A 27960-nucleotide genomic window follows, 5' to 3' on the forward strand; every position below is an offset into this window, starting at 1 on the left:
GATCTCTTTTATTGTCCGCTGGTATATATAGCACTATGTCAGCCGACCGCATACACCAGTCTGGGGACCTTCTATTGCGCGCTTTGCATTACTCATGCAGGATAAATCAATCCCTAATTCCCGGTTTTCCAGTCGTATTTCTATGCCCTTAACATAAAGCGTGAAGAACAATGGAGGCAGAGGACCACCTCGCTTCAGTTCTTGGTGAAATTCGACCACTTCATTAAAATTTCGGCGTTTCCATACAATCTGTGCTCGGCTGTCTCTATATATATCCCCCTCAGCAGCTCCACGAAATCATCATCTATGCCTTCGTACTTCAGAATATCCCATAATTCCCTATCTACGGTGTCGTAACGTAGACAGGAAACTCTAGAAAGCTACAAATTCCAGAATACCTAGAAAATCGGTCCATAAAGGTCTATTATTAGCTAGTGAAATCTCTACGCACTGAGCAGGTACAAACATATTAACCTATAAGCGTTTGCCTGGTCTTAACCCATTCTGTAGTTCCCCCAGTACATTTTTCTCCACCCACTTGAACAGTTACTTTATGGCTTGCATTGCCATTTTATATATATCACCGACGTTACTCTAACTGGCCTGTACGACTATTTAAAGCGATATATCGTACACAACCATATACAGGCGTAAAGTGGGCGATTTTTCCCTCTCAGATTCTCGCAGCAGCGCGGCTAACGTTTGGAAACCAGGAGAAAAAAAGAAGGCTATACACTGCGTGCACTGCTCGAATCATACACGTTGTCGGTCAGCGTGCGCAACGGGACCTCTCTTCGTCCTGTTGGTCTTGCTCAAGCTTCACGCACAGCGGGACATGCGAGCAACGCGCTCCCCTTTCGACGCGTTGGCGGCGCATGCAGCGCTGTCTCCCAGCGTCGCGGGGAACAGAGTGTAAGGCGTCGAGCGCGCAATGTGTCGCAACTGTCTACGACGGCTCACTATACTACTGCACGAAAACGGTGGGCATGATATTATTATCCCGCTGAACGAGAACGCATCCCACAGAAGAAATTATGAGCGATAACGGACACAGCCATGAGCTCGTAGAGCAATGACCAGCAATTGTTAGCGGAATTCCAACGCGAAGAGAGCGCGGTCCCCATATATGCTCGAAGCGCGAAAATTAGCCACAACCGACGGTGCCATTTGCTTCCGCAAATGTACTCACGCCTGCGCGCTGACAAGCCGGAGGCCTGCAGGTGCTTTATTCTTGCACTTCTGCACTGGCGTACGTGCACAGCAGCCTCGCGACTGTGAGTGCTGCGTGTACTATGCGAGTGCCGCAAACTTGGCGGCGATGACGAACACACTGAAGGGGTAGTGTCGAGTGAAAAACAGGGCGCCCTGCGGCAGAGGTGAAAGAGTTCGCAATAGAAAACGAGCACGACAGCCTCCTGGAACAGTTTGGCTGCAAATTAAGGAGCACCAGATTCTCTCTGTCACTTCAAAAGGCATAAATTTTATTCCCAAATTTAAACAGAACTGAATACTGACAAGTATTTTTGCACTGATGATAGCTCGATTCTACGGCAACACTACGTACTTAACACGCCACATACAGTGGACAGCGTTTCCTGCAGGCGTACTGCATCGCCATGTTTTAGGTGAGACGAGGTGATGAGGTGACGACCTGACTGCGGTAAGTCTCACGTTTTGAAACGAAGTTGCAAACATACTGAATACACACTACATTGTCAATATAACTTCGTTAATTTTCCAAATTTAACAGCAGTATTCCTGCCGCGTATGCCAGTTGCGGGTTTACCAAGACGTATGCTTATACATGAGAATGTTTCAGCCAGTGGATAGAACTAAACAGAAAGCGAAAAGCAATAAATAAAGCGACATATTTAGAATAACGCGTACAAGGTCGCAGCTTCGTTCACTCAAAGCACCCAACAGAGCGACACTTCGTTAAAGCCTCATCCGCCGCGCCTGAGCCAACGAGCCACGCCTCAACCTATTGACAGGTTTGGGGCGCCCAGCGCCCTTTACTCTACCTCTGATGGAAGGTTGGGCAATATACCTGCCGCAGAAGTAAAAAAACAGCAAATGCAGCTACCCCTCTTGCGAAAGATGGAGGAAATTAGGGGGAAAAAAAAGAAAGAAGCAACGAACACATCCTGAAAGCAAACAGGACTGCGGTACCCATCGAGACAAGGTCGGTTCGTTTGCCTAAAAACTTCCACCTCCTTCCCCCTATTTTTAAGCTCTTCGAAAGGCTCTTCCGGGCGCAAAGGTCCCGTACCAGGCACTGACTCATCGCGAGAAGAGAGCGGCGAAAAAAAAAAAAAAGCAGTTTGCGCAATGACAACGCGAGTTAGTGACCCTAATGGGGACAGTGTTCACGCAGTGCGGCGCGCAATAAAGAGCCCCCCACGGAGGCAGCAACACCGCGGCCGCAGGCGAATCGGCCATGGCGCGAAAAACGGCCGCTCCATTAGGGAAACGGGAGGGGGGAGAGCGAGGAAGAGGCCGGGCACCATACCGCAGGCATCGCCCTTGAACAACGGAGGTCGGCGGCGCCAGCTGGCTTTTAAACGCTCGCTGATGACCGCCGCGCGGGCACAAGGCGCGCGGGCAATCTGCAGTCGTCGCCTTAAATACAAATATGCTCTGCTCAAGCTTTCTACGCTATATATACAGACGCGTTTCTTGAATATCTGCAGAAATATAGAGTTAAGTCAAAGGATGCCACAGCGCCGTGTCAATTATACTGGCACACCGTTACCATGCAGGACGTCAGTAACGATGTAAGAAAAATACTAAGCTAGCACCGCGCCAAACGTTTCAGAGGAGCTCCGTGCCTGGGATGGGATGATTGAGGACGCGCCTAAATTCAGTGGTGGACAGCAGAACCGGGGATAACCAGAATTACCCTTCACCCTTAGCTAACAAACTACATAAAACTCGCGTTATGAGATCAGAGCCCGCTTTCACAAAGACATTCTTACGCTAGAACTGTTCGTTACTAGCCAGTCGTGAGACCGGACATACAATAAGCGAAGGCAGCCGGTCAACGGCAAGCAACACTTATACAAACGAAAGGTTTCGGGAATTAGAATCAAGTCCATTGGGTTACAAGAGCACATGGCACTTCACTTCTGCTGTTGAACGACTATACGACTGAAACTCTATTTGAGCGAACACAAATTGGAAGCAGCCCTACGTGAAAAAGGATATAAATAAAAAGTGGAGTCGCCAATTTGGATACATCTATGAACAAAAGTTCCAACGGACACTCTTAAAGGGACAGCAAACAGGTATGAAGAAGAGCGAAAGAAGGACATGGCGAGTGACGATGAGGACAGGCTATAAGACGCGAGTATGCACAACCGCCGTCAGACTTGACCCGAACAATGAAGACACGTATACAGCAGCTACACTTTTAAGAAACGCGGACTGTAAGGGCTAACATCAGATTCTTTGGAAGGAAGAAGCCCCAGATTAGTACATCCTCAACCAAAAATATCCAGCACATCGGCCGCGGGAAAAGCAAAAAGGGCGTGTCCCGGTAAAACATGACGGTGACTGTATACAGTCGTCTCTCACTTGCCACGTATCGCGCAATCAATTTAAACGGGTTTGTCGGCAATCGTATGCTCTGCTCCAGTTCACGGTCAACGCTGCATACACGCCGAAAGGCGCACGACCATTGCTGGGTCTCGTGCTTCCAACTTACGCAGGGACGCCACGCACAGCTGTTTTGAATGCAGCCCACGAGCGCGCGGAAAACGCCGGCCAGGTCAATCACCGGCCGGCTTCGTAGTATAGTCGGTCCTTTCAGCTTGCCGCCGCCTCGGTGGAGAGGAGCACACGACCTCGGCAATCAGGCACCCGAGAGAGCGCGCGTGCCACACGATCAAAACAATGCGCGGACGGCTGCTCAGTTCCGCCAACAGGGCCATCCGCGGCTGAAAAATGACGACGCACAAAATGAACCTTGACGGCGCCCTTGGCAAGCGAAACCCTGGAAGAAACGCCGTCGACTAATTCTCCATTCTTGATAACCACGTGACCTAAATACTCGCGCACGGCGCGGCGCATGGCAACGCGGCTGTTCACATGGCTCCACGGCGGGAACGGGACAGATCGAGACCAACGAACGTGCTCAAATGTGCAGCGAATTATGCCCGACAAGGCGGACAACTGTCAGCAGAGGCCGCCAATGCGAGCTGCACTGTTTACATATAAGTCAACATCGTGTATCCCCGGCTCGGAGCGCGTATGTTGACTCTCATTGAAACGTACGTGCTTTTCTTACGGTAGAATAAACGCTGTCAGCGACTGCTTTAGCAAATAAGAAATCCCTTTTCATAACACAATGAGCTCACTCTCCTTTCAAGTGCCAGTCACGCGATCACGCGCGTGTACGCATTAACTTGCCGAAACAGTGGGCCTTTATCGCGGCTGTTGTCAAACTAATTCGCCAAAGTTTTTTTTTTATTATTCTTTCTTTTTGAGACGTGTCAAAGCATTTCCCCTTTGTTGACTTTTAAGTGAAAATAACTTATCGGACACCTCGAACATATCGAATTCTATTCTCATAGGGCGCAATTGGTCTACTGACGTTCAAAACTGTCCTAATTAACATTATACATACATATATACAGTAATCGCACTGCCGCGACATTCACACTGCCTGCGCAGCGCGGTCAACGAGAATTCGTTTTATTCTGCTTTCTTCACGACGAAACCGCGCACAACGAGCGAAAAGGAAAAATTTGCTATAAACTGGTACGAGTAATATAACGAATGAATCCCGTAGTTCATTATAAGTGGGTTTGGCTGTACACCCTAACGAAGGGAGAGAGAGATGAGAGAAATGCGAGAAATTAAACGAAAGAAAAGAAAGCACCTTAAGCAAACCATCTCTCTACAACGGCAGCTCCTCAGACGGCCAGTGTTTTGATTAGGAAATAAAATAAGATAGAAACCGAGCTTGCGTAAAAGAAAAGCAAAACTACCAAGGAGCGTTAGTGCGCTGGGTGCCGCCTACAAATCGGCTGCCCTTAACGGCAATTTCAAATTTGGCTAGCATGTTTAGAAGTATGAGTGTCTTATGCCAATTAAGAATGGTGACCGTGAGAAGAATGCATCGAAAAGTGTTTTTTTGCAAAAACGGTGAGAAGACGTGGCGGTGTCTTCCATGAACCGAAGTAGCTATACTTTATATGCAGCAGTGGAGAGAAGATAATCGAGAAAGGACTCGGAGAAAAGATCAGCGACGTGGTCCCAGATATGCGAGAAAAAACAAAAAAGAAAGCTACTAACGAGCGGCACTGTTCCAAACAGAGTGCACTGTCATACACGATCACAGGTGTGAAGTGATTGCTCTCCATTCGGCAGTGCACGAGATATGGGCTCTGTGCCTTCAAGTGTTTTCTTTTTTCCCAACTCGGTCGGAGTCATGCGTATTCATTCTACAGGCCTGTCAAAATACCGTTACCCTAATTTCGAACTCGGCGTTACTATAATGATCCGAGGGCTGTCGCAGTTGTACGACCACAGCACTTACAAACACAGCCTATATGTCAAACACGTTCCCTGCCCGATTCATTCTGTAAAAAAGTAAACGAAAGTTTGTGTTCACACATACAGTAGAACTGCGATAAAACATCTGTCAAATACAAAAACGCCACCAGACATTTAGGTGTCCGCGTAGACATCAGGCAGATATACGATGTCCGCGGCCTCTATTGCCATCCTCTCAGCAACTATCACTACTGCAACTACTACAAATGCAAAAAAAGTAGGAAAACTTTATACAAAATGCGGCAGAAGAAAAGCATCCACAAGACCAGGAACCAGGACTACCTCCCTCCTCCAAGAGGTTTTGTGCAACGTCACTGCTCAGTGCATGGGTCACACACACGCCAGTCACAGTCGTCAGATTACGTCGACTTACTTACGACAGCTGCGCCTTCGAAACACTCGATGCTGCTTGTCTGCGTGCCAAATTACGGCGGCACTGAACGAAGCGTGCCGTCAGCGAAAAGAGAGAAAAAAAATGCGAAGGAGAGAACCGAGTCAAATATCCATTACCAGTCCCATATACTCGTGACAGCCTGCCAAGGAGAGAAAAAGTACATCAGCCGATCTGGATGGTATTCTCCGAGGGCACCGACTGACGGCTGAGCCAATCGAATGATTGAAGCTATCAAGTGCGCGCACGGGCTGTGAAAACGGCTCGACTTGGGGTCTTTGACGGAGATTGTGTTTACGAAGAAAGAGCGAGATTTCAAAAACACAATATAGCTGCGAATGCAGTCTGGATAGCAATGCTAAAGACATCGCGAGAGACCACACGACGAGGGCTCAAGAGGCCAGCATATAACACCAACCGTACATTCTAGCCGCCACGATTAATGCTTTGAATCGACTCTGAAGACAGTGAGGGCGAACTCGAGACAAGCACGCCCAGCTCTCCCCCTCGCAGTGAGGAATTTACCCCTTTCGATTACCTTGAGAACTCAGTCTGGACAACAGTGACCTGCAGTGGCTGCGCTGTTCAGCGAACGTCCACACGGAGACGGGTAAAAAACAGTATTAAGCAAACATTTCAATAGATAAAAGTTTAAAAGGCAGCCGCATCTGCGCAGTAAGGCAACTTAAAGCGCGCCAGAATTAGCGTGACAGCCAGTTTTCTTTTGGGCTATACGCTTAGCCACTATACCCACGATGCCGACACTGCTGGAAGCAGCGTCGCAGCCAGCGTCGAGAGCTGCCAGACGTTAAAACGCCGTTTTTTATCATCAACGTATTTTTTTCTCATTACCAATCAGTCAGTGAGGGAGAAAACTGCCATTATTAGGAACTGTCAAAAGTAGGTACGAAGTTTCATTTCAGGAAGAAGGATGCGCCCATTTTCCCAGGCGCATCCTCCGTCATAGCATTGGACCACAGACAGTCCTATAGAGTAACGAAATGGAGCTGCGAGCACTAAACAACTACAGCCTTTACTAGCGACATATACCGAATTACTTCCTTTCTTCAGCCTTCCATAAAGACATCGAAAGTTACCGAGTCGTGCTAACGCCAAATAATAGCGACACGATACAACAATGACACCACGCGCTTCGATTGACAGCTGATGTTGGCACGCTGAATTCTACAACCTAGCACACCAGCCACCGCAGAACATGAGTAAGTGGCACTTGACCGTCAGGTGAGAAAAGAAACCAACACCCGCGGGAAGGAGCAAATACTGCCCCGAAATGCGCCCGGAGTGCCCGCACGGGTCAGGTGCGGGCACTTCGGTCGAACGCTTTAAGCGACGCACACTCACATCTGAAGTCATCCCAGTCGCGCAGCGGTGACACGGGCGGCGTCGGGTACGCAGCGGCGCGGCAGCACAGGGCACAGGCACACAGCGCCGACGGCGCGGTCGGCGGGCCCGGTCCACAGGGTGCCGACGCCGCGCGCTCGCGCTTGCGCCGCTTGCGGGGTTTGAGCACTCGGGGCAGGGGGGCCTGAGCCTCGTCGGCGGCCAGCGCGGAGTCCGGCGTCGACGGCGGCGTCGGCTCGTCGGCGGCAGTGAGCGCTTTGCGTCCACGCGGCGCCAGCACCAGCGGCGAGCCCTGGGCGTGCAGCGCGAGCTGGGACAGCGACACGATCTGCTCGTCGAGCGGCGGCGACGGCGGCAGCGCGATGAGCGGCACGCCGGCCCAGGCCGGCCGCCGCGGCTTGGCGATCAGGCAGGCGCCCAGCAGACGCTCGGGCCCCACCGACACGCGCATGCCGCCTCGCAGCTCCCACACTGGCGGCGAGCGAGCGCACGCCGGCCGCCGGAGCGCGGCGAGGGGGCCGAGCCGCACCGCGCGCCCATTGGACCGCGCGCCGCTGTGGGTCACTGGAGGAGGGGGCCGCTAACGGGACGCCGCTTTCGCCCGCTTCTTGGGCGCGAAAGTGGGACCCCCCCGAGATTGCGGCCTGGCCGTGGAAAACATCGGTGCCCCAGTCATCCCCGCGCGCAAATCTGCTCAGCAGACCATCAATGTCGCCACAATGTCACACGGACAATGGAGCGAAGGAACGCAAGGAATCGAGCGGCTGATTTGACCATGCCGCCGTACCGGTGCACCGACGGACGCGATCTTGGTCGACGACAGCGACGTGCACTGCTCAACGTAATTCCATAATTACCACTAGCACATAAAATGCAGGAAGTGAACACAAAAAAAATTTCGATATTATATATATATATATATATATATATATTATTTATTTTATTTATTTATTTAGTACATACTGCAGACCCTTTTCAGGGTCCAAGCAGGACAGGCATATATTCTTAAAACTCAAAAGATACAGAACACAATGAAAAGAAATATACATAAAAATAAGGAGACAAATATTGCAAACTATTAAGATGTCATAACATGGTTCCAATCGGATATGGTCCGCGGAAAAAAGGAATATTTAAAACAGTCAGTTTTCGCAAAATACGGTGTCAATGAGTGAATGTGATGATGTCGGGTATAACGTGTGGTTAGAGGGGATATGTACTGTGAAGGATCCAAAGCAAACTTATGGTTAAGTAAAGAATAAAGAAATTCAAGGCGATATTTTCCTCTTCGCGTTTCAAGTGTTTCAATATTGTTAGCCGCCATGAGGTCAGTGGGGGAGTCGGTGATTTTAAATTTAGAATAGATAAACCTAACAGCTTTTCTTTGAACCCTTTCTAATTTATCTATGTTAAGTTTAGTGAATGGGTCCCAAACAACCGAAGCATACTCGAGCTTTGGCCTGATGTAAGTGTTATACGTTAGAAGTTTTATGTGAGAAGGTGAATTTCTTAGTTTATGCCTCAGAAAACACAGCTTTTTAAATGCAGAGGAGCATATGTTATCTATATGTGAGTTCCAGGAAAGACGGCTTGTGATTGTTACACCTAGATATTTGTAGCTATTAACCTGCTTTAGTGTTGATGATCCGAGTGTATACACGTGGTTAATTGGGTTCTTTTTATGTGTTATTTGCATCGAAACTGTTTTTTCAGTGTTAAGAACCATGGAAAACTCGCTGCACCAATCAAGAACATTTCGAAGACACTGGTCAAGTTCGTTTTGATCGTTAATACACGTAATTTGACGGAAAACGACACAATCATCAGCAAACAAGCGAATATGAGTTCCTGGAGTAACCACATTAACAATATCATTTATGTAAATCTGAAAAAGCAAAGGCCCCAAGACGCTTCCTTGGGGCACCCCAGAGGTGACTGGGAGACAACTGGAGCTGCACCCATCGACTGAAACAAATTGCACTCTATTCGTGAGGTAATCTTGAATCCACGATATTAAAATGTCTGGAAGATTAATGTTTTTTAGTTTTTGAATCAGTTTTTCGTGGTGAACTTTATCAAATGCTTTGCTGAAATCCATAAATATGGTGTCTATTTGACCATTCATATCCAGTGTTTTAGCAAAGGTGTGTACTATTGTAACTAATTGTGTTATTGTAGAATAGCCCTTTCTAAACCCATGCTGAAAGTCGCTTAATATGGAGTGTTCTTCAAGAAATTTGTTAATATGTTTAGCAATAATATGTTCGAGCATTTTACAGCATGCGGAAGTTAAAGAAATAGGACGGTAATTTTGTAGTAATGTGCAGTCACCTTTTTTAAAGATGGGAACAACTCGAGCAGTCTTCCATTCAACCGGAAGTTTTGATGACAGCAGAGATTTTTTAAACAACACAAAAAGAAACTTCGCAATTATTTCGGCATAGCGTCGCAAAAATACATTGGGTAAATTATCAGGACCAGAAGAAGTTTTAGGTTTCAGTTCTAAAAGCAAAGCAAATACACCAGGGAGGCTAACAAAGTCAACCTCCGATACAGGAAAATTTGATGCGCTTTGTACAGTTTGTACACCTTCTTCAGAGAATACGCTGTGAAAAAAATAATTAAAATGGCGTGCAATGTCAATCGGATCAGTCAAAGTATCTCCCTCCGCTGTTATTTTTGAGATATGTTTCTTGCTGTCACTCAGGAAGTTCCAAAATTTACTTGGGTCATTTTTAACAAAACTGGGTAATGTTGTGTTAAAGTAGAAGTCTTTTGACTCACGAACCGCACGTTCAAGATTATTTTTAAGCGTTTCAATCTGACTTAACTGGTGGTTTTTTTTCTTAGATCTTTTTAGTTTTCGCTTCAGTTGAATAATCTTCCGCGTCATCCAAGGTGTGCGTTTGTGAACTTTTTTGCGTTTATTCGGAACAAAGGCATTTAGACAATATTGACACATTTCGACGAATCGCTCCCACAGCTTGCAGACATCGTCATTATCATCGAAGCTCGATAAACAAGTTTCCATATGATCAATCACTGCGGCATCATCAGCCCTAGAATAATCCTTGAAACAACGTACGTGACTGGCTTTTTTGTTGTGGTAAGGGGACTTAACTAAATCTATCGATACGCTTACGAGGTGATGGTCTGAAATGCCTGTTTCGACCGATACAGTATGCATAGAATATTGACGGCTAGCAAAAACTAAGTCTAGTATAGAGGAAGATGAACCTTGTACACGAGTAGGTTGATTTACAATTTGAGCTAAATCATGAGTAAGCATGACATCAAACAGAACGTCTGCATTGCTCCCAGACTTAGCACCGCCTTGTAAGCGGTACCAGCACACATCTGGCAGATTGAAGTCACCTATTAACAGTATTTTCTTATTTTGGAAATGAGACAGGTGATGTTGTAGCTTAATAAGATAGTCGGGTGCGGCATCTGGTGGCCTGTAGCAACCATACAGGATGAAAGAATGACCCCAGCAAGAAATTTTTATGCAAAGGCATTCAAGGTCAGGAACATCATATACAAGGTCGCATTCTACAGAGTCTTTTAAGAGAATGGCTACGCCACCACCCCTTGAGGTCCTGTCCTTGCGAACAACTTTATAATGAGGAGGAAATACCAGGTCATCTGCTAAGTCCTCATGTAACCAAGTTTCCGTCAGGACTGATATGTGTGGGTCGAACTCCAGCAGTTTAAGTTCAAGCGAGTCTTTCTTGTTTGCAACGCTGCGTGCGTTAATGTTAACTATTCTCAAGCTTTTTATACTAGATTGGCCCGTGTTACTATGGCAAGACAAGCTATCTGTCTTAGTGAAGAAAGAAGATGAGGTAAATGAACCACTCACTTTATCGGTGAGCGGTTTCGCAACTGCGTACAACTTCGCGTCACGGGCCGACTTGCGCCGATCCCGTCGTTTTTTTGAACCCTCACTTTATCATTTTTTTCGCAGTCCCAAACGTAAGGAATATTATTGATATATAACTTATCAAACACCAAGGAAACCCTTTCTTTTTTATCTCGGTTCGGCTTCGCGCTATCCCATAGTTTCTTTCTTAGTTCACGAACGTTCTTTGAAAAGTCTTCGCCAATTGAATAATTTTTTCCCTTTAGTTTCTTTCCGTTCTTGAGTATCACAGTTTTATGCCTACTGTCTAAAAGCTTTAGGATTACAGGACGTGTTTTGTCAATTGCCGGTTTACCTAACCTATGTATCCGCTCAATAGGGATAGGGTCGAGTCCTAAAATATCATGAAAAATATCTTTGTTTACGGTTTCTTCAAGCGATTCATTTGTTTCCTCTTCAGTTTCTGGGATGCCATATATGATCAGATTTGACCTCCTACTATAATTTTCAAGATGCTCAAGCCTTGCTTCAAGCCTTTCAATCGTTGTACTCATACAACTAACCTGTTCTTGGCAGGACGATACTCGGCTCTCAAGCCTGGACAGGGCATCTAATTTGTTCTCTATGTTCAGTAATCTGTTCTCTTTCATATCTTTTATGTCGACTGCAATATCATTAAGTTGTTGTAAAATTCGGGTCATGTCAGGGCCTGGGTTCGATTCAATGTCTCCGGCTAACAATAATAATTTCCTCAGACACAATGTGAAAACCTGTAGCAAGCAACAAAGCCGAGGGCACGGCAGCACCAACAGGAATAGGTCATTAGAACGAAAACATTTTCCATACTTTTTGCTCACCTGCACAAGGAAGACAAACGGATTAGTGCTCCGCATTCTGTCGATGCTGCCATGCCCAGTGGTTGCAAAACGAGCATGAATCCCATTTATAGCTTGAGTGCACTGTGATGCCCCCTGCAGTCCAGGTTCCTGGCAATCAGAACGTGTTGCCGAAGAATGATGATACGGATGCCAAGATTCCAATGCTGTTGGGCGTATTTCTTGATCGATGTCTTGATGCGTTGAAAGATGGACATGCGCAGAGAGGTTCAGCACGCTGATGTCCGGACAGCCAACGTTGAAACACCCAAGAAGGCCACACAGCTGCACAAGGAAGACAAACGGATTAGTGCTCCGCATTCTGTCGATGCTGCCATGCCCAGTGGTTGCAAAACGAGCATGAATCCCATTTATAGCTTGAGTGCACTGTGATGCCCCCTGCAGTCCAGGTTCCTGGCAATCAGAACGTGTTGCCGAAGAATGATGATACGGATGCCAAGATTCCAATGCTGTTGGGCGTATTTCTTGATCGATGTCTTGATGCGTTGAAAGATGGACATGCGCAGAGAGGTTCAGCACGCTGATGTCCGGACAGCCAACGTTGAAACACCCAAGAAGGCCACACAGCTGCACAAGGAAGACAAACGGATTAGTGCTCCGCATTCTGTCGATGCTGCCATGCCCAGTCATGGGCATGGTATATATATATATATATATATATATATATATATATATATATATATATATATATATATATATATAAAAACAACATCAAGAACTTCATATTGGCATTACGCGTGTTGCCGTACAGCTGAATCTAAAGACAAGAACGCAGTGCCTCATCGAAATAGGTGATCGAATCCCAAAGTGTACACGGCGAGCGACATTACTTATAGACTAGTACGTGTTTCTCAAACTGCGGGCCATGACCCCCAAATCAGTCATGGACCTTTTTTGTGGGAGTCATGCAAGGTCATACTATCCCTATCACCAATGACGCGGATGCCTCTTACCAACCTTTGATGCCAAGCTTTAAGCTACCCACTTCCGTCTTCACACTCCTTCGTTTATCGGTGCGAGACGACGAAATTTTGCCTGGGAAGTAGCCAAGGAAACGCTATCAATGTCTGGGCCTCAAGGGCTAAATGACATCCTTCTAATTAAAATATGTGTCGATTCTCGTTTTAAAAAAAAGGAAAAAAAAGAAAAGCGTTTTTGGTAGCTCTCTCTGTTTATTTATTATTATTTTTTTTTATGCGAGAGTAAATGCCTCAGGGCATACAGGGGTATGGGATGGGGGTGAATAAGGATGATTAAATGAATGAAAAAAGCTTTGCTGATCTAATGAAGTCCAAGAGGAATCGATAATGTGGTCCCTGCGTCCAAGAAGTGTAATCGCTCGGATTATGCAACGAATGTCCCGCTGCTGCCAGGTGCCGGAGCCTCGTCGGTTTCAGTGCAGGGCAAACCCACAGCAGATGGTGGATGTTGAAGTTAACGTCTTTAAGATAAATTAATATGTAAATCTATTCACGTCATTGAACAAATTAAATGTTCAGAAAGCTTACAAAGGTGAGGAATAACGCTAGGCTTGGCACTGCTAAAAGAGATCGCGTGCTCGAAAAGTTTGATAAACACTGAACTAGACCGAAAGCCCCCATTTTGCTTTCACGTTCGCACATCGCAGTCGGTATGGGTTGCAGGACGTGTACGATGTCGGTTTCCATTCGGCGATGCATCTAAGCTATGTCGAGGTCTGCCGGGAAAAAGGAGGGAGGGAGAACAAAAATAAGGACAGAGCCAGCCAAGTGGTATTACGCACAGCTCAGTCATTCGACCACTGAGAAATGAAAATGAGAACGGTTAAACTGAAAAAAAAAACGAATCTTGCTTTGTGACCGTGAATACCTCTTTTGTATGCCACAAAAACATCCACACACGCATTGATGAATAAAAAAAAGTCGCGAGAGTGAAGCCCAATAAAGCTAGGAACTAGAGATCGTGACCAGCGCTGTACGCAGTCCGACATTCCATCTGCATACGGAAGTATGCCAGGGACACAAGAGAAGCGAAACGGGCCTTTTGAAAGTCCCAAAGGCTGCACATGGAGTCACTTTCTAACATCCCCGAGCCGCAGAGAAACACAAACCTTCAACGCTACGCTGAAAAAAAAAATACTTATATAAAATCGGTGATAAAACGACTTGGGCAAACATATAGACGCCCAATACGTTCCCATCACTACGAATCACGAAATGCCAATTCGAAGGAAAGTCGGAGACGAGACACTTGGGCGGAAGTCGACAACAATAAACACAACAAAAACACAACAGAGAGAGAGAGAGAGAGAGAGTCTGTGTGCAGTTTACCTAACCGTATTAACACGCCGGCTGTAGCGGTTATTTTCGCGGCGGGCTGTAAACGCAATGACAGTGCAGTCGCCCGTGCTCTTGACGCGAAGAAACCTGAGTACAGCCTCTATAGTAACGGAGTTAAGAAGTCAGATACATTTAAGCCTGCGCGACGACAAGCTGGTATGAAACAATGTAATTTGGGAAGTGAAAAATAAAGTGCAAGGACAAAGTGACGCCTTCACAATTAGCTCCCAAGGAACGCCGTCAAATATGAAATCGCGCAACATAAGCTACAGGGTGTCCCAACTATCATGTACCAAGATTTAAATATATGCAAATGCCACGTCGCCAAGCAGAATCAAGGTAATGTTGTTTGCCGTCGCTTGGCGATACTCAGATTATTTTTTGCATTCCGCCTAATAAGACTATTAGTCTTAATTAATCGACTTCTCAAATATTATAATTAGATGAAAAGTGTCCACGCGAAAGTTGTAGAGCAACATGAAAATCTCCCGATACAGCTTTTTGTTGCTCAACACGTGCGACACAAAAGCGTTTTTCCGAGCGTGAAAGAAGCCCGCGAATGCACGCAAAGTGCCTCCTCGAGTGGCCAGTCGCGGCGATCCAGGCCGTGGATCTCATTGCGGGCCCAGAGAAGCGATTGAGTTCTTCTGTGTAAACTGTAGCGTAGACAGTTTGCCCGGTTCGTAGAAATTCCGTTTCTCGGTGGTACGCTCTATTTCGAACTCCGGCCGAGGTAAAAAGAAAAAAAAAAGCAATCGATTTTTTTTTCTTTTAACCTCTTTAACGACTCACCGACACCTGCGCTATGACTTGCATGCGTAGCTTGGACTTCCCTCTGCCCATTTTACCTGCCGGCGTTGCCATGCAGCTTCCTGCTCGGCGAAAAAAAAAAAAGAGAAGAAGAAATCGCATTACTTCCCGGACACACACTGTATATAGGGTGAAAAGTGGGTCCTCTTTTTACCACCATCATTTTTGCCGTCCCAACACTCCGCAGCCGAGGTAACAATTATTCACAGTGAGCTAAAAGCAGACAGGAACCTGCACTCGAAGCGCGACTTCAAAATCAGCTCTAGCCAACAATTATGTCAAGGAATGTATGTCCTGTCTGGACAAGCTGGTATAGAAGAGACAAGGAGAAAGGCAACAGATACGGCAATACCGATTCACACCTTGAACAAATAGACAGGCAATAAACGGCGACCTAGACGAGAACGTTAAAAAAAGGCAAACAATAGAGAGTTTTAGAATAGGGGCCCCAATAGTTTGGGGCCCCAAAGAGCTTTGCGGGTGTTGTCATTGGGGCACGAAGGAGTGAAGAGTTTTAGAATAGGGTTTTACGTTTGCGGATAGCGTCTTGCGCTGACAGCGCCACTACGGCGTCCAATAAAAGCTATTAGAAATAATTAAATAAAATATACCATTTTATGATAGGAATAGTAATTTTGGCTAGCGTGTATTCGCGTTTACTTACAATTTGGAGGTTATTCTGTAAGCAGCAAGCAATTAGTTGCGCTTAGTTTCGAGAAAACCAACTTTACGTGCCTTCACCAGACAAGCTTGGCTGTGTTAGGCCTACGAGGCATAATATCCACAAGCGAATTCGGCATCAGCGGCGTCTTTTGAATCAATCTTCATAACACACGCTAGTTGAGAGAAAGCGATAACCGCAGTCACTTCTCCTAGCTTGCGAACTTCACGCGTTACCACGAATCGAACCCAGTTTGGTGCTAGGTTGGAGCCGTTGCTTCGATGGGTGCCGCCATGTTTGCCGACGCAAAGCTTTTGGGGCCGCTATTTGGGCTCCCGCTAAATCGGTGAAATAGCGTTCCCAACGCAAAACCCAAACGCAGTTTGCGTCTCGCGCATGCGCAGTGGCTTCGACGCTATTTCTTTGGGGCCCCAAAACGTTTGGGGCCCCTATTCTAAAACTCGCTATTATGCGTTAAATAGGTGTATGTCTGTGCGAATACAAGCAACTGAAACCCTTCTGTTGCTTGCAAAACTCGATCGAATACCAATCGAACAGTGATGACTGCCAATTGAATACGAACACAAAAAGAATAGTTTCGAATGTCAGGCTGGCTGCGTTTAGGCTATACGTTGAGAAGATCCGATTGAAACAAAAATGACCGAGTTCCATTGAACAACAGCAGGAAACAGCGTTAAGAATTAAGTGGCTTCAATTACGTAACTGCAACGCATGCGTTGATGTTACCAAAGATTAATTTCTGAAATCTAGCTTAACAGCTTACTGGCAACCTCGAAAAACTTGTGATGTCCGATACTGCTCTAAATTGTTTTTGAAATGATAAGATTTCGTCTCGAATCAGCTATCTTCAATAACTGAAAAAATTCGGCGATGAAGCCGATATAGGCTTTCTGATAAGCCACGGTCCCTATTTGGCAAAGGGTCTTTGTTTTTAATACCCGCAGTTCCAAATTCCACGCTAACGCGAATTGCTGTCGCATTCAAGGCGAAATATTCGAACACGTGCTATTCGCAAAATATTCTAAATTTAGCGAAGTTGTTCGGTAGTTTCCAGTATTTTTACACCCTAGAGGCACATAAACATCGAATCAAATTACAGGGACTGACGTCCCAAAGCAATAAAGGCCATGAGAGACGCCCTCGTAGGAATGCAACCATCGCGGCCGGGAACCGAACCCGCAACCTCGCAGTCAGCACAGCAAAACGCCACAGCTACGGAGCCGCCGAGGAGGGTTGGACAAAAATATCACCCGAGGTGACCACAAACTGACAGAGCCATCTTTCATGCTCGCCATTCCAGTGGGCCAAACACACGCACAGCGCGAAGTGAAGGGAGGGCAGTAAACACAACGCAAAGCATAAGACAACGACAACCCAGACGTAGACCCTTATCAGATACGGCGACCAAGTGAGAGTGCACAGTTAAGTCCGTTTCATTCATATAACGCAACGATTGATGCCTCACGCGCACAGCCTGCAGCAACGCGCGTGAGGCACTGGCGCATTTAAAAAAAAAAAAAAAACGCTGCCGGACGCCCGCCGTGTGCACTCCATGGCCCCAGAAAACGGCCTCCGCGTCAGGACGCACCCGACTGCTCTACAAAGTGCGCGGAACAATAACGCTCCCCTGTTACCTTCCTGCAGTCGAAAGAGGGTTGTACCAGTGCCACCTTGGTTGCACTCGCGTGCACTCGCGAGCGAATGGCAGAGCAAAGCGCGGATATGTGTGCCTCAGCCGGAACGCGGCTGGCGTACGAAACTACCCGTGCCAATCTCCGGTTAAGGGCCCACATACACGCGTCCATCAATAAACTTCCGGTTATGTTGCGCAGCTACTGATTAAACGCCACGAAGGCCTGGACTACATTTGGCTACTTCCCTTAGCGTTCTTCATTTTTTATCATTTCTTTTTTCTTAAAAGGGCGGGGGGGGGGGGGGAGGCGGCGTCTATGTTCTCAGACACACTTGGACGCCAACGACGACAAAGATTCGGGACAGGGATAACACCTCCTGCACAGGTGGCTCCCATTATACAGAGTCAGCGGTTAGGATCCCAAGCTAGTCTTGTGGCGATCTACAATGGCGATCTGCGGTGGCGATCTACAATTTGTGGCCGGCATCTAAGGCGACTAGGACTGCATGCGTTTTCATCTACTGTGTCAGACTGTAAGCTGCTACACTGTAATACATACATGGGGATTGACGAAGACGAAGTAAGAGCCTAAGCAGACAGAATGAGAATGTTAATGTACGGCTAATCAAAGCTGTGTTTTCGTATACCTCGCGAATTCCGCCCAATAAAAAAAAGAAAAAAGAGCCACAACGTGCATTCTTGACGATATCGTAGCCGAGTCAAATAAAAAAAGCTATGTACTAAAAGAATCCCGTCAACGCGTTCGACAAGCAAACATTGAAACAGAACGCAGGATCCGGAAAACGTAACATCCGACAGCGCTTGCAGCTGCACCAGAAATCAAGCAAGAATCTACTTGTTTGAAGTTCAATAAAAAAGGTAACACACAAACTATTGAAAACCCGCTAAATAAAGCTCTATATATATATATATATATATATATATATATATATATATATATATATATATATATCGCTGCCTTGAATCACACTGAATGAAGTTCGTAATATTTATCTGCCGCGTGAGTCGAATGGTCCCATAGCAACCACCTCTTTTCAAGAACTCGTAGCAGTTCTTCAGTTTCGTTGCCGTCGTGCACTTCGAAGTAACCACGCAAGGTGTTTCGAATGCCACGACAGTATCCGCGAACGTGCATCGATGTGGGGGCGACCACGTGTGGTTTTGTCCACCTTCTCTTTGCTCTCGACGTTGAGGGCAATGTTGAGATCGGCGACATGTCCGACACGCTCAGTGATCTCCAAACGCCATCATCTCAGGACACGTTTCTACGATATGTGACACGGGTCGTACCATAGGATTCTCAAATTTTCTGCACCTGTTCGTCTGACTCGTTGGCGTTGTCGATGTCTTGTACATCCTCGGTGTTTACGTCGGGCGCTGCAGCCTGCTAGTGCTCGGCCCTTGCCCACCTAAACGTTCAAGACGGCCATTCCGTAAGCTTTGCTCCACAAGCACCAGGAACCCACGATGTAGAGAGGAAATTAATCTCATTGTAGGCGATGCGTCATCGCAGCTTTTGGAGGTAACAACCGGCAAGGGAAACATAACAAACGGGAATACACATGACCCTATGGGAAGTAATGGGACCGGCGTTTCAGAGGGCAAGGGCCAGGAAAACCCAAGAGAAACGTATGAACAAGTATTCATGATTCCCAGCGCGGTTGAAAGACATGCAACCCCAGATTTTTTCATCTAGCATTCTATATGAGAGGTCATACTCAAAATCGCAATGCAGTATTAAAGACGGATTCAGTGCTATATGTTTGTCGTAGACACGAGCAGAGAGAGAGAGAGAGAGAAAGAGCAAAATTGTCTTTCACCCTTCGTTTGTAGTGCAGCATAACGCTGACGCGGACGCGGTGGGTGCCGCTATTTTGGCGCGTGTACGGGTTGCGTACACGCGCCAGTTCTCGATTTCCAGATTGAGGACACGCAACCGTTAAAATCGAAATGGTGTTTGCACTTTGATGATTTGCACACTATTCGCCGTGTTTTCCTTTCTTTTTTTCTTTTTTTTTAGGCGAGGGGGGGGGGGACCATCCACTGCGACGGCCTTTTGGCGTTTTATCCTTGGAACTTACCGCGCCGACGGAACTCAGTGGCTGCATGTTCAGACGAACTCTGTGTAGCCGAAGACAAGCGCTCCGCACGAAACCGAACACGATCAGGCGCCGCAGCCTGACAGCGCCATCGCAAGCCATTCCGGTGAAGCAACGAGTCACGCTGCGCTAAGTGAGTGTCGCGCTTCGTGTGCGGTCCAGCAATACTGGCGCAGAGATGACCCGAATGCGTTCACAAGCATCGCCAGTGTCACGAGCGAACACCCCTTGTAGCAGGCGGACAGGAGGACGACGCATACGATGGACGCGAGACGGGTTTTGCGCGAGCCCAAACAACTATGGGCCAAGCGTCGTCGGCAAGTCCCTTGCCCCCCGCATTTAGAAAAGCACCTACACTTGAAGACCATGCTTGACTTGATCTAAATGACGCCTGTCGTGAACGCACAGAAGGAAACTCAATGAGCGTCCAGGGAACGTTCACGCCAGGCCTCATTTAGATCAGGTCGTACTGTCTTAACGTTAGAATGCATTTCTCATACGAGGGTTACACTCGGTACTAAAATCGACAGTTAGATGTCTCAGTGCAGATCAGCCACTCCGGAGAATTCTGCTTCGCGCATTTTCGGCGCACCCTTATAAAAATGAACTTATAGCCTTTAAATTGGCTAAAGATTTCTGGTAGACGACTTTCGCCTTTTTATAGAACTGTCCTTTCGGTCGGATAAAGTCTACAAAAATTACTAAGGCTAGTTTCTTTTGGGTATCATGGTCCATAAACTTTCGGACGGGAAAACGCAGGGCCTACAAAAGTAGAAATACGGAAAATGAGCTAGGCTGTTTGGTCGATAAGGAGCTGGGTATAGTTGGCCTAACGGTTGTTCTGGCCTTTCTGCATGCGTGTTTAATCGTCCCGCTGGAAATCATTTGCGAACGGGTTGTTTCCAGTATGGATACAGACATTGGTCGACGAAGAGAGTCCGCAATGCAGACACTTCACAAAACAGCGACGCACAGCCATTTGACCCTTTGGTGCAGTGGCGAACGTACATCTGTGCACCATAAGGTCTCAACATTAACTCCACATAGTTAATAAATATAACCAAGCCGGCTTTACGTGCACCAATGCGGCACTCGGGATAAGAATTACCAAAATAGTTTTAACTACTTTTTTAACAGTATGATTTTCTCTGCGCATAAATCGCGGCATAAAGCCCCTTGTACCATTTCGACTTGCAAAAGGCGCTTGCACGTCCGCCATGCTTTAAGCGAACAAAAAAAAAAGGGGGGGGGGGCAACATTTCAGCAGAAAATATCGCGGAACGTGCAAGGAAGACTATGCCTATACAGAACGTGCGCGATTAAACCTAAGTTACAGCGAAGACGTCCAGAAGTTTAGATGGTTGTATAACGTGCAAAATCATCAGCATAACTGCGCGTTGGATCGTGTGAAAGTTGCTATGGGACCTGCTTTTCCGTTCGTGCTAGGTTGCAAGGAAGGTCACTACAAATAGTAAATTATGTGCCAGCGGTTGAGTACGTGTATTACGTGCAAGTTATTTCTAAAGTGGCGCCGTCAACAACTACGCTAGAATGCCCGACCAGACGCTATTCGAAGCTTCTTTTTGATCCGACAGCCTCCTTGAGCGAGCTCCGTGCCACAGTAGTACGAAGAATACTTAACTGCAGCACAAACGGCACAAACAACAAGACTTCACAACGGCTGTACATTAGAACCTCCGAAGTGCCACGAAAGCGCGAAAACAGCAAACGGAGGAGTGATGGCATCGACTGTATCTGTGGCAACGGCTGCTTCGTTCATGTCCGGAATGATAACGGTGATGCTGATCATATTATGACGACGATAGCGCGCTTTAGTTTTTGGTTTCAGTTTTACTAACGAGGCAACACGAATGGAACGAGGCTTTCGTTCTTAACCTTCTTTAGCGCAGTCTCGCTCGGCACAATTTCCTGCTAAAATGCCGCTTTGATGAAGGATGGCGCACATGACTGCTGTTGGCGCACTTTGACAGAAGAAAGTTTGCAGACATTCTGTGGACTCAGTTTAAATAAGTTACTGTGAGGGCAAGTCTAGGGGTGATAACAAATTTTTACCGTATAACCTATACATGTGCACTAATGCACAGGGAAGAGAATTAAGAGGTGTTATATGGCCGACGTCTCGTACAGCTAATTCTACTGCAGGCGAACGCCTTTATAACGAAATGCTTGGGGCCTCCGAAATCATTCGTTATAAAGGTCACTTCATTGTAAAGGTCGCGCACCGCACCATGCACTCCCAATAGAACCGGGACAAAATTAATCATTCGTTATGCACGTCATTTCGTTGTAGAGGCGTTAGACTTTATAGGCTAAGCAACTTGAAGATTTGAAGCCGTTCGGAAACTTTCCTCGCGAAGACTCGCGAAAGCCTCGGGGGTGCCACCGAAAAAGGTGCTGGCCTCGCGAAAACACCTTTTTGAGTCACCCTATACGTTCGCTCAGGATATTAGAGTTAATTAACAGTGACTTCAGCGGATCTCGTTCAGGCAGTTCTAAAGCCAACAACCTAACGCCATATTCATCAATGCCCACTCTTGTACTGCTCGTCCCCGTTCACATCGTCAATGTCACTACTGCTTGCAATGATGCCATCGGTCGGTACGTGCTGCTGTGTCTTCGACTCCAGATTTCCGTACGCTTTCGGGCGTAAACGTATTTTCTGCTGCATTCGGACCAATTCACGCATGCCTCACTTCACACAGACTACACAATCACTCCAGCCACGCCTGTGTGGGATGTCGGGTCTGCCGAAGGACGAATCCCAACAAAAAAACGTAACGCTTCTTTATTCGACTAACGATGGCAGCGGACGGGCATACCAACGCTACGTTCATCACAGTAGCGGAAGGTAGAAGGCGGTCTTTCTCGGCCAGGCAGCCTGTTCGTAGGCGCCGCCATATTGTGAACGCAGTGGCGCCTCCTATGAGCAGCGCCATACTGGCTTGGGTGAAGGCGGTCTTTTGCATGGCAGGTATACGCTCGGCGGCAGATTCTGGCGTTTGTTTTCGCGGTCGTGCGGTCTGTTTAGTATGACGTGCGTATTCTACGTGGTAAAGGGTTCTGTGAGACGTGCTGAACTGGTTTAAGGCGTCATGGCCGAAGTTTTTGCTGGCGTTGAGGTGGACGGAACACGCAGCGCGATGTATGCGCGCATATTTGAACGTATAATCAGCCTCGGAGATCAATTGTCTATTTCTGAATGTTCCAGTCATTAATGTGACCTTATTGCAGTATTATCCTCTATTTCTAAGCTGTGGTTTAGGAGCCATGAAACATACGCGACGATCGTAACAGCGTCGGTACCGTTCTGCTACGATAGGAGCTCGGATGTTATACTTTGACAAGAATTCAAACTGTTCGCTGCAGGTTACATTGCGTGACTACATGGTTCGATAGTTCGAAGTAGTGTTGGCAAGTAATAGCAGCATACCTTACAGTCTGAATTAAGCTTGTCCAGCAAAGGGGCTGTTTACGAACTGCACGAGCGTCCTAAGCAGTGGTAGGTGCTGGATTACAGCTATCTTTGTTCTATATACCGCATGGTCCAAGCATACGGCATCAGCGGTTATGTATTTATAAACGTTGTGCGGCGTGACTATGCAAGGTCCTATTGCGGCGTTAGCCCGTTTTCTCTTACTTTTTCGAGAAAGATGATGATAACCGAATTTTTATTTTCGGTTGTGTTCGTTGCGTTCTCTACGACGCACTCACACGAATTACGGAAATTTTGTCCTCAAAAAATAGGCATCGCATTCTTTTTATGCGATCCCTTTCATATATTACGGCTGCATGCAGGCCAAAAAGGCAATGCCGAAGCGCACAGCTTACATATGTATCGTGCTGGTTCACCAACCGCAGTGATCGCTGTGTTGAGCAGCGCCATCGGCCTCATGCAGGAAGGCTAGCATAGACATATGGTAATTTGAAGCTTACTAGACTTGAAATGCACGAGAACGATGCCGGTGTATCACAAATATTTTATAGCGCCTGCCGCTTAGATGTTTCGTGGTTGCTTTAGGTTGGCCGTGCACGAGCATGCGCTCTTATGCTTTATGTTTTACTCCCTACGCCAAGCGATCAGATAGTGAGCAGATTTACCATTTCATGCCGCTAATACAGAGACACCGGTTTTCTTTGTTGAATTAAAACCGATATAAGCAAAATAGTTCACAACACATACACACACCGCGACTGATAATGTGCGTACACCGCGTCTGATAAAACGCGTCACATTTTTGCGCCCCCAAGAGATATTTCCACCTACTGTAGTTACCGATGCACCGAAAGGCTTCCCTTACGACCTTATATGAACGGACAAGGCGTAAATTTCACAAAGTACGATCTAAAACATCTCGAAATCGTTCCGCAGCAACGCGACAGCAGTACTTTCAAGCAGCGCCGCGCCGGATCGCCCAAGCCAGAGAGGAGGAAAGGCTCTCCGCACGCCCTATCCTCCTCGCCCGATGAAACGGTCTATAGCCACCGTCGGTGACGCATACCTCGGGTGACGTGGCGGTGGCGCTATGTTTTATCGGCCATGCAGTGCAGCGTGCAGCGGTGTTATGCCGGGCCAGATGATAAGAAGACGGAGGGTGCGCAGAAGTATGCGCGGAGTGTGTCGCCACACCTGTATTTACAGCACAATAAATGCCTTTAACAACTCTGCGCTTCCACGTGCCATATGCATATGGAACTGTCTCCCGGATCAGACTGCCTCCAGTCTTACTACGATAGCAGCAGCCATAATCTAGCAAATCATTTTGCGAACCTAAACCGGTAGACACCCTGAATGGTGGTATACATCGTAGCTGTATACTTCTTCGGCTAAGTGATGGTATTGATATTGTTCATTTGTATTATATACTGGTATTATATAACTTTGTTGTTGTTGTACTGTTACATTATATAATTCCCACGTGCCATCTGCTTATGGAACTGTCTCCCGGATCAGACTGCATCCAGTCTAACTACGATAGCTTCCATCATAATATAACAAATCATTTTGCGAACCTAAACCGGTAGACACCAAGAATAGTGGTATACATCGTAGCTGTATACTTTTTCAGCTAAGTGATGGTATTGATATTGTTCATTAGTATTATATACTAATGAACTGTACTGTTACATTATATAATTTCGTTTTACTTTACTACTCTCTTTACTGTACTAATACTGCACCATTCTAGTTTTCGTGCTGTAATATTTCCTTTTTCAGACAAGTGCAGGTATTGATGCTAGACGCTAAATTCATTATAGTAAAATGAAGGAACTTTGCCGATGTTGTACTTAATGCATGGTATGTAATACATTTTTTGCCTGTACTACCCCCCTTACACAATGCGTCCCACGAGGCCTGTAAGGTATTCTTAAATAAATAAATAAATAAATAAATAAATAAATAAATAAATACAAACAGCAGCTAGAGTGTACTCAGATAACGAATGCACAATGTAAATCCCGGCAATTGATAACGACTTAGTTTTGATCGCTATAGAATGCCGCCGCCAGATGGCAGGGAGTGACATGCTTTTCCGATTTAAGCTTTCGAAGATCACGAAGCAAATGCGGAGGGGAATTGCCAGCGGTAGAGAGCGAAATGCACTTACTCTGACACTGAACCCTACCGTAGGACCGAAAACAATTCACAGCGTCCCATTTACCTGTACAAGCGGGCATCGGTTCCGTGCGCGGACCAGATGAAACGGCCGCGCGCGAGTTTACAAACGAAACGAGCAGCAAGCACGCTTGACACGCTTCTGAACGCGAACTCCTGGCGCGTGTCCGCTGTTCCGGTTACTCAACACGCCGCAGTGGCTCACAACTCCTGCTGCTGGGCACGAAGCAACGACTTGACTCATGGCCGAAACGGGCCGCACAGCGCGTTGGGGGCGAACAGCGAATGCGGCCGTGTCTATACAGCGTTCAGTACGCATTCAAGAAAGGACAGACAGATGTCGTGCTCACAAAACGGACATCGCCAATTTCTGCATTGGCGGCAGAAGAGACCACGGATCACGTGATCCTTGAATGCCCCAATATCTGCCCGCAGGCCCGCACATCGTCTTTGGCTGCTGCTCAGAGAGACTGAGGGCGAGTCCGGACTTGTTGAGGACACAAACAGACGACTGGAGAATTGGAGGCGGATGACGGCGTCAACGCATGCTGATGGCCGAGAGCTGCCGAGGAGATAAAGAACGTCCTGCCGCTTCCCCGCCGCCGGTCACGATGCAGCCGACCTTGTTCACCGAACGCACGCTTGAGAGCAGCACGCTACCACTGCTCAACCGCTCCGTCACGTGGCTTTCTTTTTTTCATATTTGGCGGGCTTTCTTTGCAACCCGGAAAAAAAAGGACTACGTGAGACGTATCGTGCAAGAAATAACTCGATCGGTGGTTTTTGAAGGTGCTCTACAAATCTGCGTATCATACTTGGGGTCTTCAGCCAATAATTAAAAACCTGGGTAATAAACTTAATTTGTGAGTTACGAGGAAAACAAAAAAATGCCTGTGTTACTATAGGCCAGTGCGAATAGTATGCGTTTGGTTCAATTCGCTTCCGACGCGCTTTTCATCTTTAAAATCTTGGCTCAAGTTACGCGGGACACTGTCTCTCTCTCTCTCTCTGTGTGTGTGTGTGCGTGTGTGTGTGTGTGTGTGTAAGCGCGTGTGCGTGTGTGTGTTTAGAGATAAAATCTTTAAGAGGCTTAAGCAGACGCCGTCAAAATCTATGACGTCAAGCCAAGCTGGTATGGGAACTTGGCCGCATCACCACCCGTCTTTTCGCGTATTGTTATAATGCCTCCTCTAAATAACAGCAAGATTTCCTCTGCCTTTTTCTTTTTCATTGCGGAAGTGCAATTTACTCAACTTATTTCCCCTTAAGCATAACTTCAAGGCGTGCACTCACACATCAACGTTACAAGGGCGCATGGCATTTGCACTTGCACGATCGCTGGCCGCTTCTCGCTTTAACTACACAAGCATGGTCAGTGCGCTTGAAATTCGTTTCCTGTAAGCCCTCGTGAAGGGCCAATGAACTGACGCGAGATCAAACGGAGGGAACGTCTCGCTACCTTCGTAAACATGAGACCGGCGCTCGAACTGGTTTCAAAAAATCTTTACAAAAAAGGATTTCCCTAATGGTCGCAAAAGTGACCAAGGCTCAAAAAGCACGAAGCGTATACATTACGCCGTCACAGAAAGCGAAAGAAAACTTCGAGGGGGCTTTTAACCCCTTCGCAAGCAAAGACGATGACGACGACGCAGGCGGTACCATCATTCCTCAAAGTACACGACCGAAAAAGAAAACTAATAAAGCAACCGGCGTTATGCTTCGCCCCGCCCAAATCATTGCCACCAGATACAAACGCGCGTAAATACACGAGAACGTCAAAACTGACACTACCGACGCAAATAACTGAACACGGGAAGAGGCACAATGCGTGAAAGAGGGCGCTCTGCCGCCTCAATAGAAGCGATGCGGAGATTCGCACATAAGAAGCGTTTGGAACCAAAGCCCCATTTCAGGCAAATGAAAAGAGCCCGCACAGTGAACAAAAATACGAAAAAGAGAGCGAGAGAGAATGGTCGCAAATGAATGGAAAGAGGAAAGAAAGAAAAAAAGACGCCGGCTCTGGGACAATAGCAGCCAAAATTAGGCGCAGGGCTGTACGCAGCGTGGCAAGCGGCGGGGGAGTCAAGCGGAATGACCAAACAGATCAAGGAAGCCCCCCTCCCGCACACGGGAAAAAGACGCCGTGCAACGGCCCACGGGAGTTCTGGGCCAAGGGCGGGAACGTGGACGAATCGGAGGGTGCGTAGAGCGGTGGGGGTGGGGGGCATTGTTTCGCAAACGCCATTGTCTCTTCCGGACGCCGACAGTGGGCGCCGCGTATCAGTACGGCGACTATGACCACCGCGCACGAGCGGCACCGAGGCACGACAAACCGGAGCGCCCACGGGACGCGAAGCGCGCACGTTTGTCGGCCGCGAAAAGAGGCGACGAACGACGCTTGACAAGCACGAGAGGGGGAAGGGGAAAGGGGAGGTCACGCGCCGACGGAGTGGTCCCTTGGCACGACCTCCGCGACTACCAGGGCATGTAAGTCAGCCCCGTCCCGAAATCCGAGACGGCAACCGCGTTCGAGTGTACGACAGCAACTGCACGGACAGGCAGCTTGCAGAAGCAGCATCGCCTGTTCACATTTAACCTCACTGGGGGCCTTACGGTGTGCTTCTAGGTAAAGCATGCAAGTTAGAAGCAGGAATCGTCTTCAGCTTAAACAAAAAAAAAAGTGCGAAATATGTTA

At 47.2% G+C, this 27960-nt stretch overlaps 1 protein-coding gene across 12 annotated transcripts in view; it reads right to left on the bottom strand.

The window, feature by feature from the left end:
* Nucleotides 1–27960, bottom strand: part of twin (CCR4-NOT transcription complex subunit 6-like twin) — a 309342-nt gene that overhangs the window by 147002 nt on the left and 134380 nt on the right. Inside the window, exon 3 of one of the 12 annotated variants that reach the window (XM_070524444.1) lies at nt 7310–7601. The exons of the other annotated variants lie outside the window; for them this stretch is intronic. Coding sequence (XP_070380545.1) covers nt 7310–7601 — 292 coding nt within the window. The remainder of the gene's footprint in view (nt 1–7309; nt 7602–27960) is intronic. 12 annotated transcript variants of the gene reach the window in all.

This window comes from Dermacentor albipictus, chromosome 1, assembly GCF_038994185.2.
Source record: "Dermacentor albipictus isolate Rhodes 1998 colony chromosome 1, USDA_Dalb.pri_finalv2, whole genome shotgun sequence".
In the NCBI taxonomy this organism is placed as follows: Eukaryota; Metazoa; Arthropoda; class Arachnida; order Ixodida; family Ixodidae; genus Dermacentor; species Dermacentor albipictus.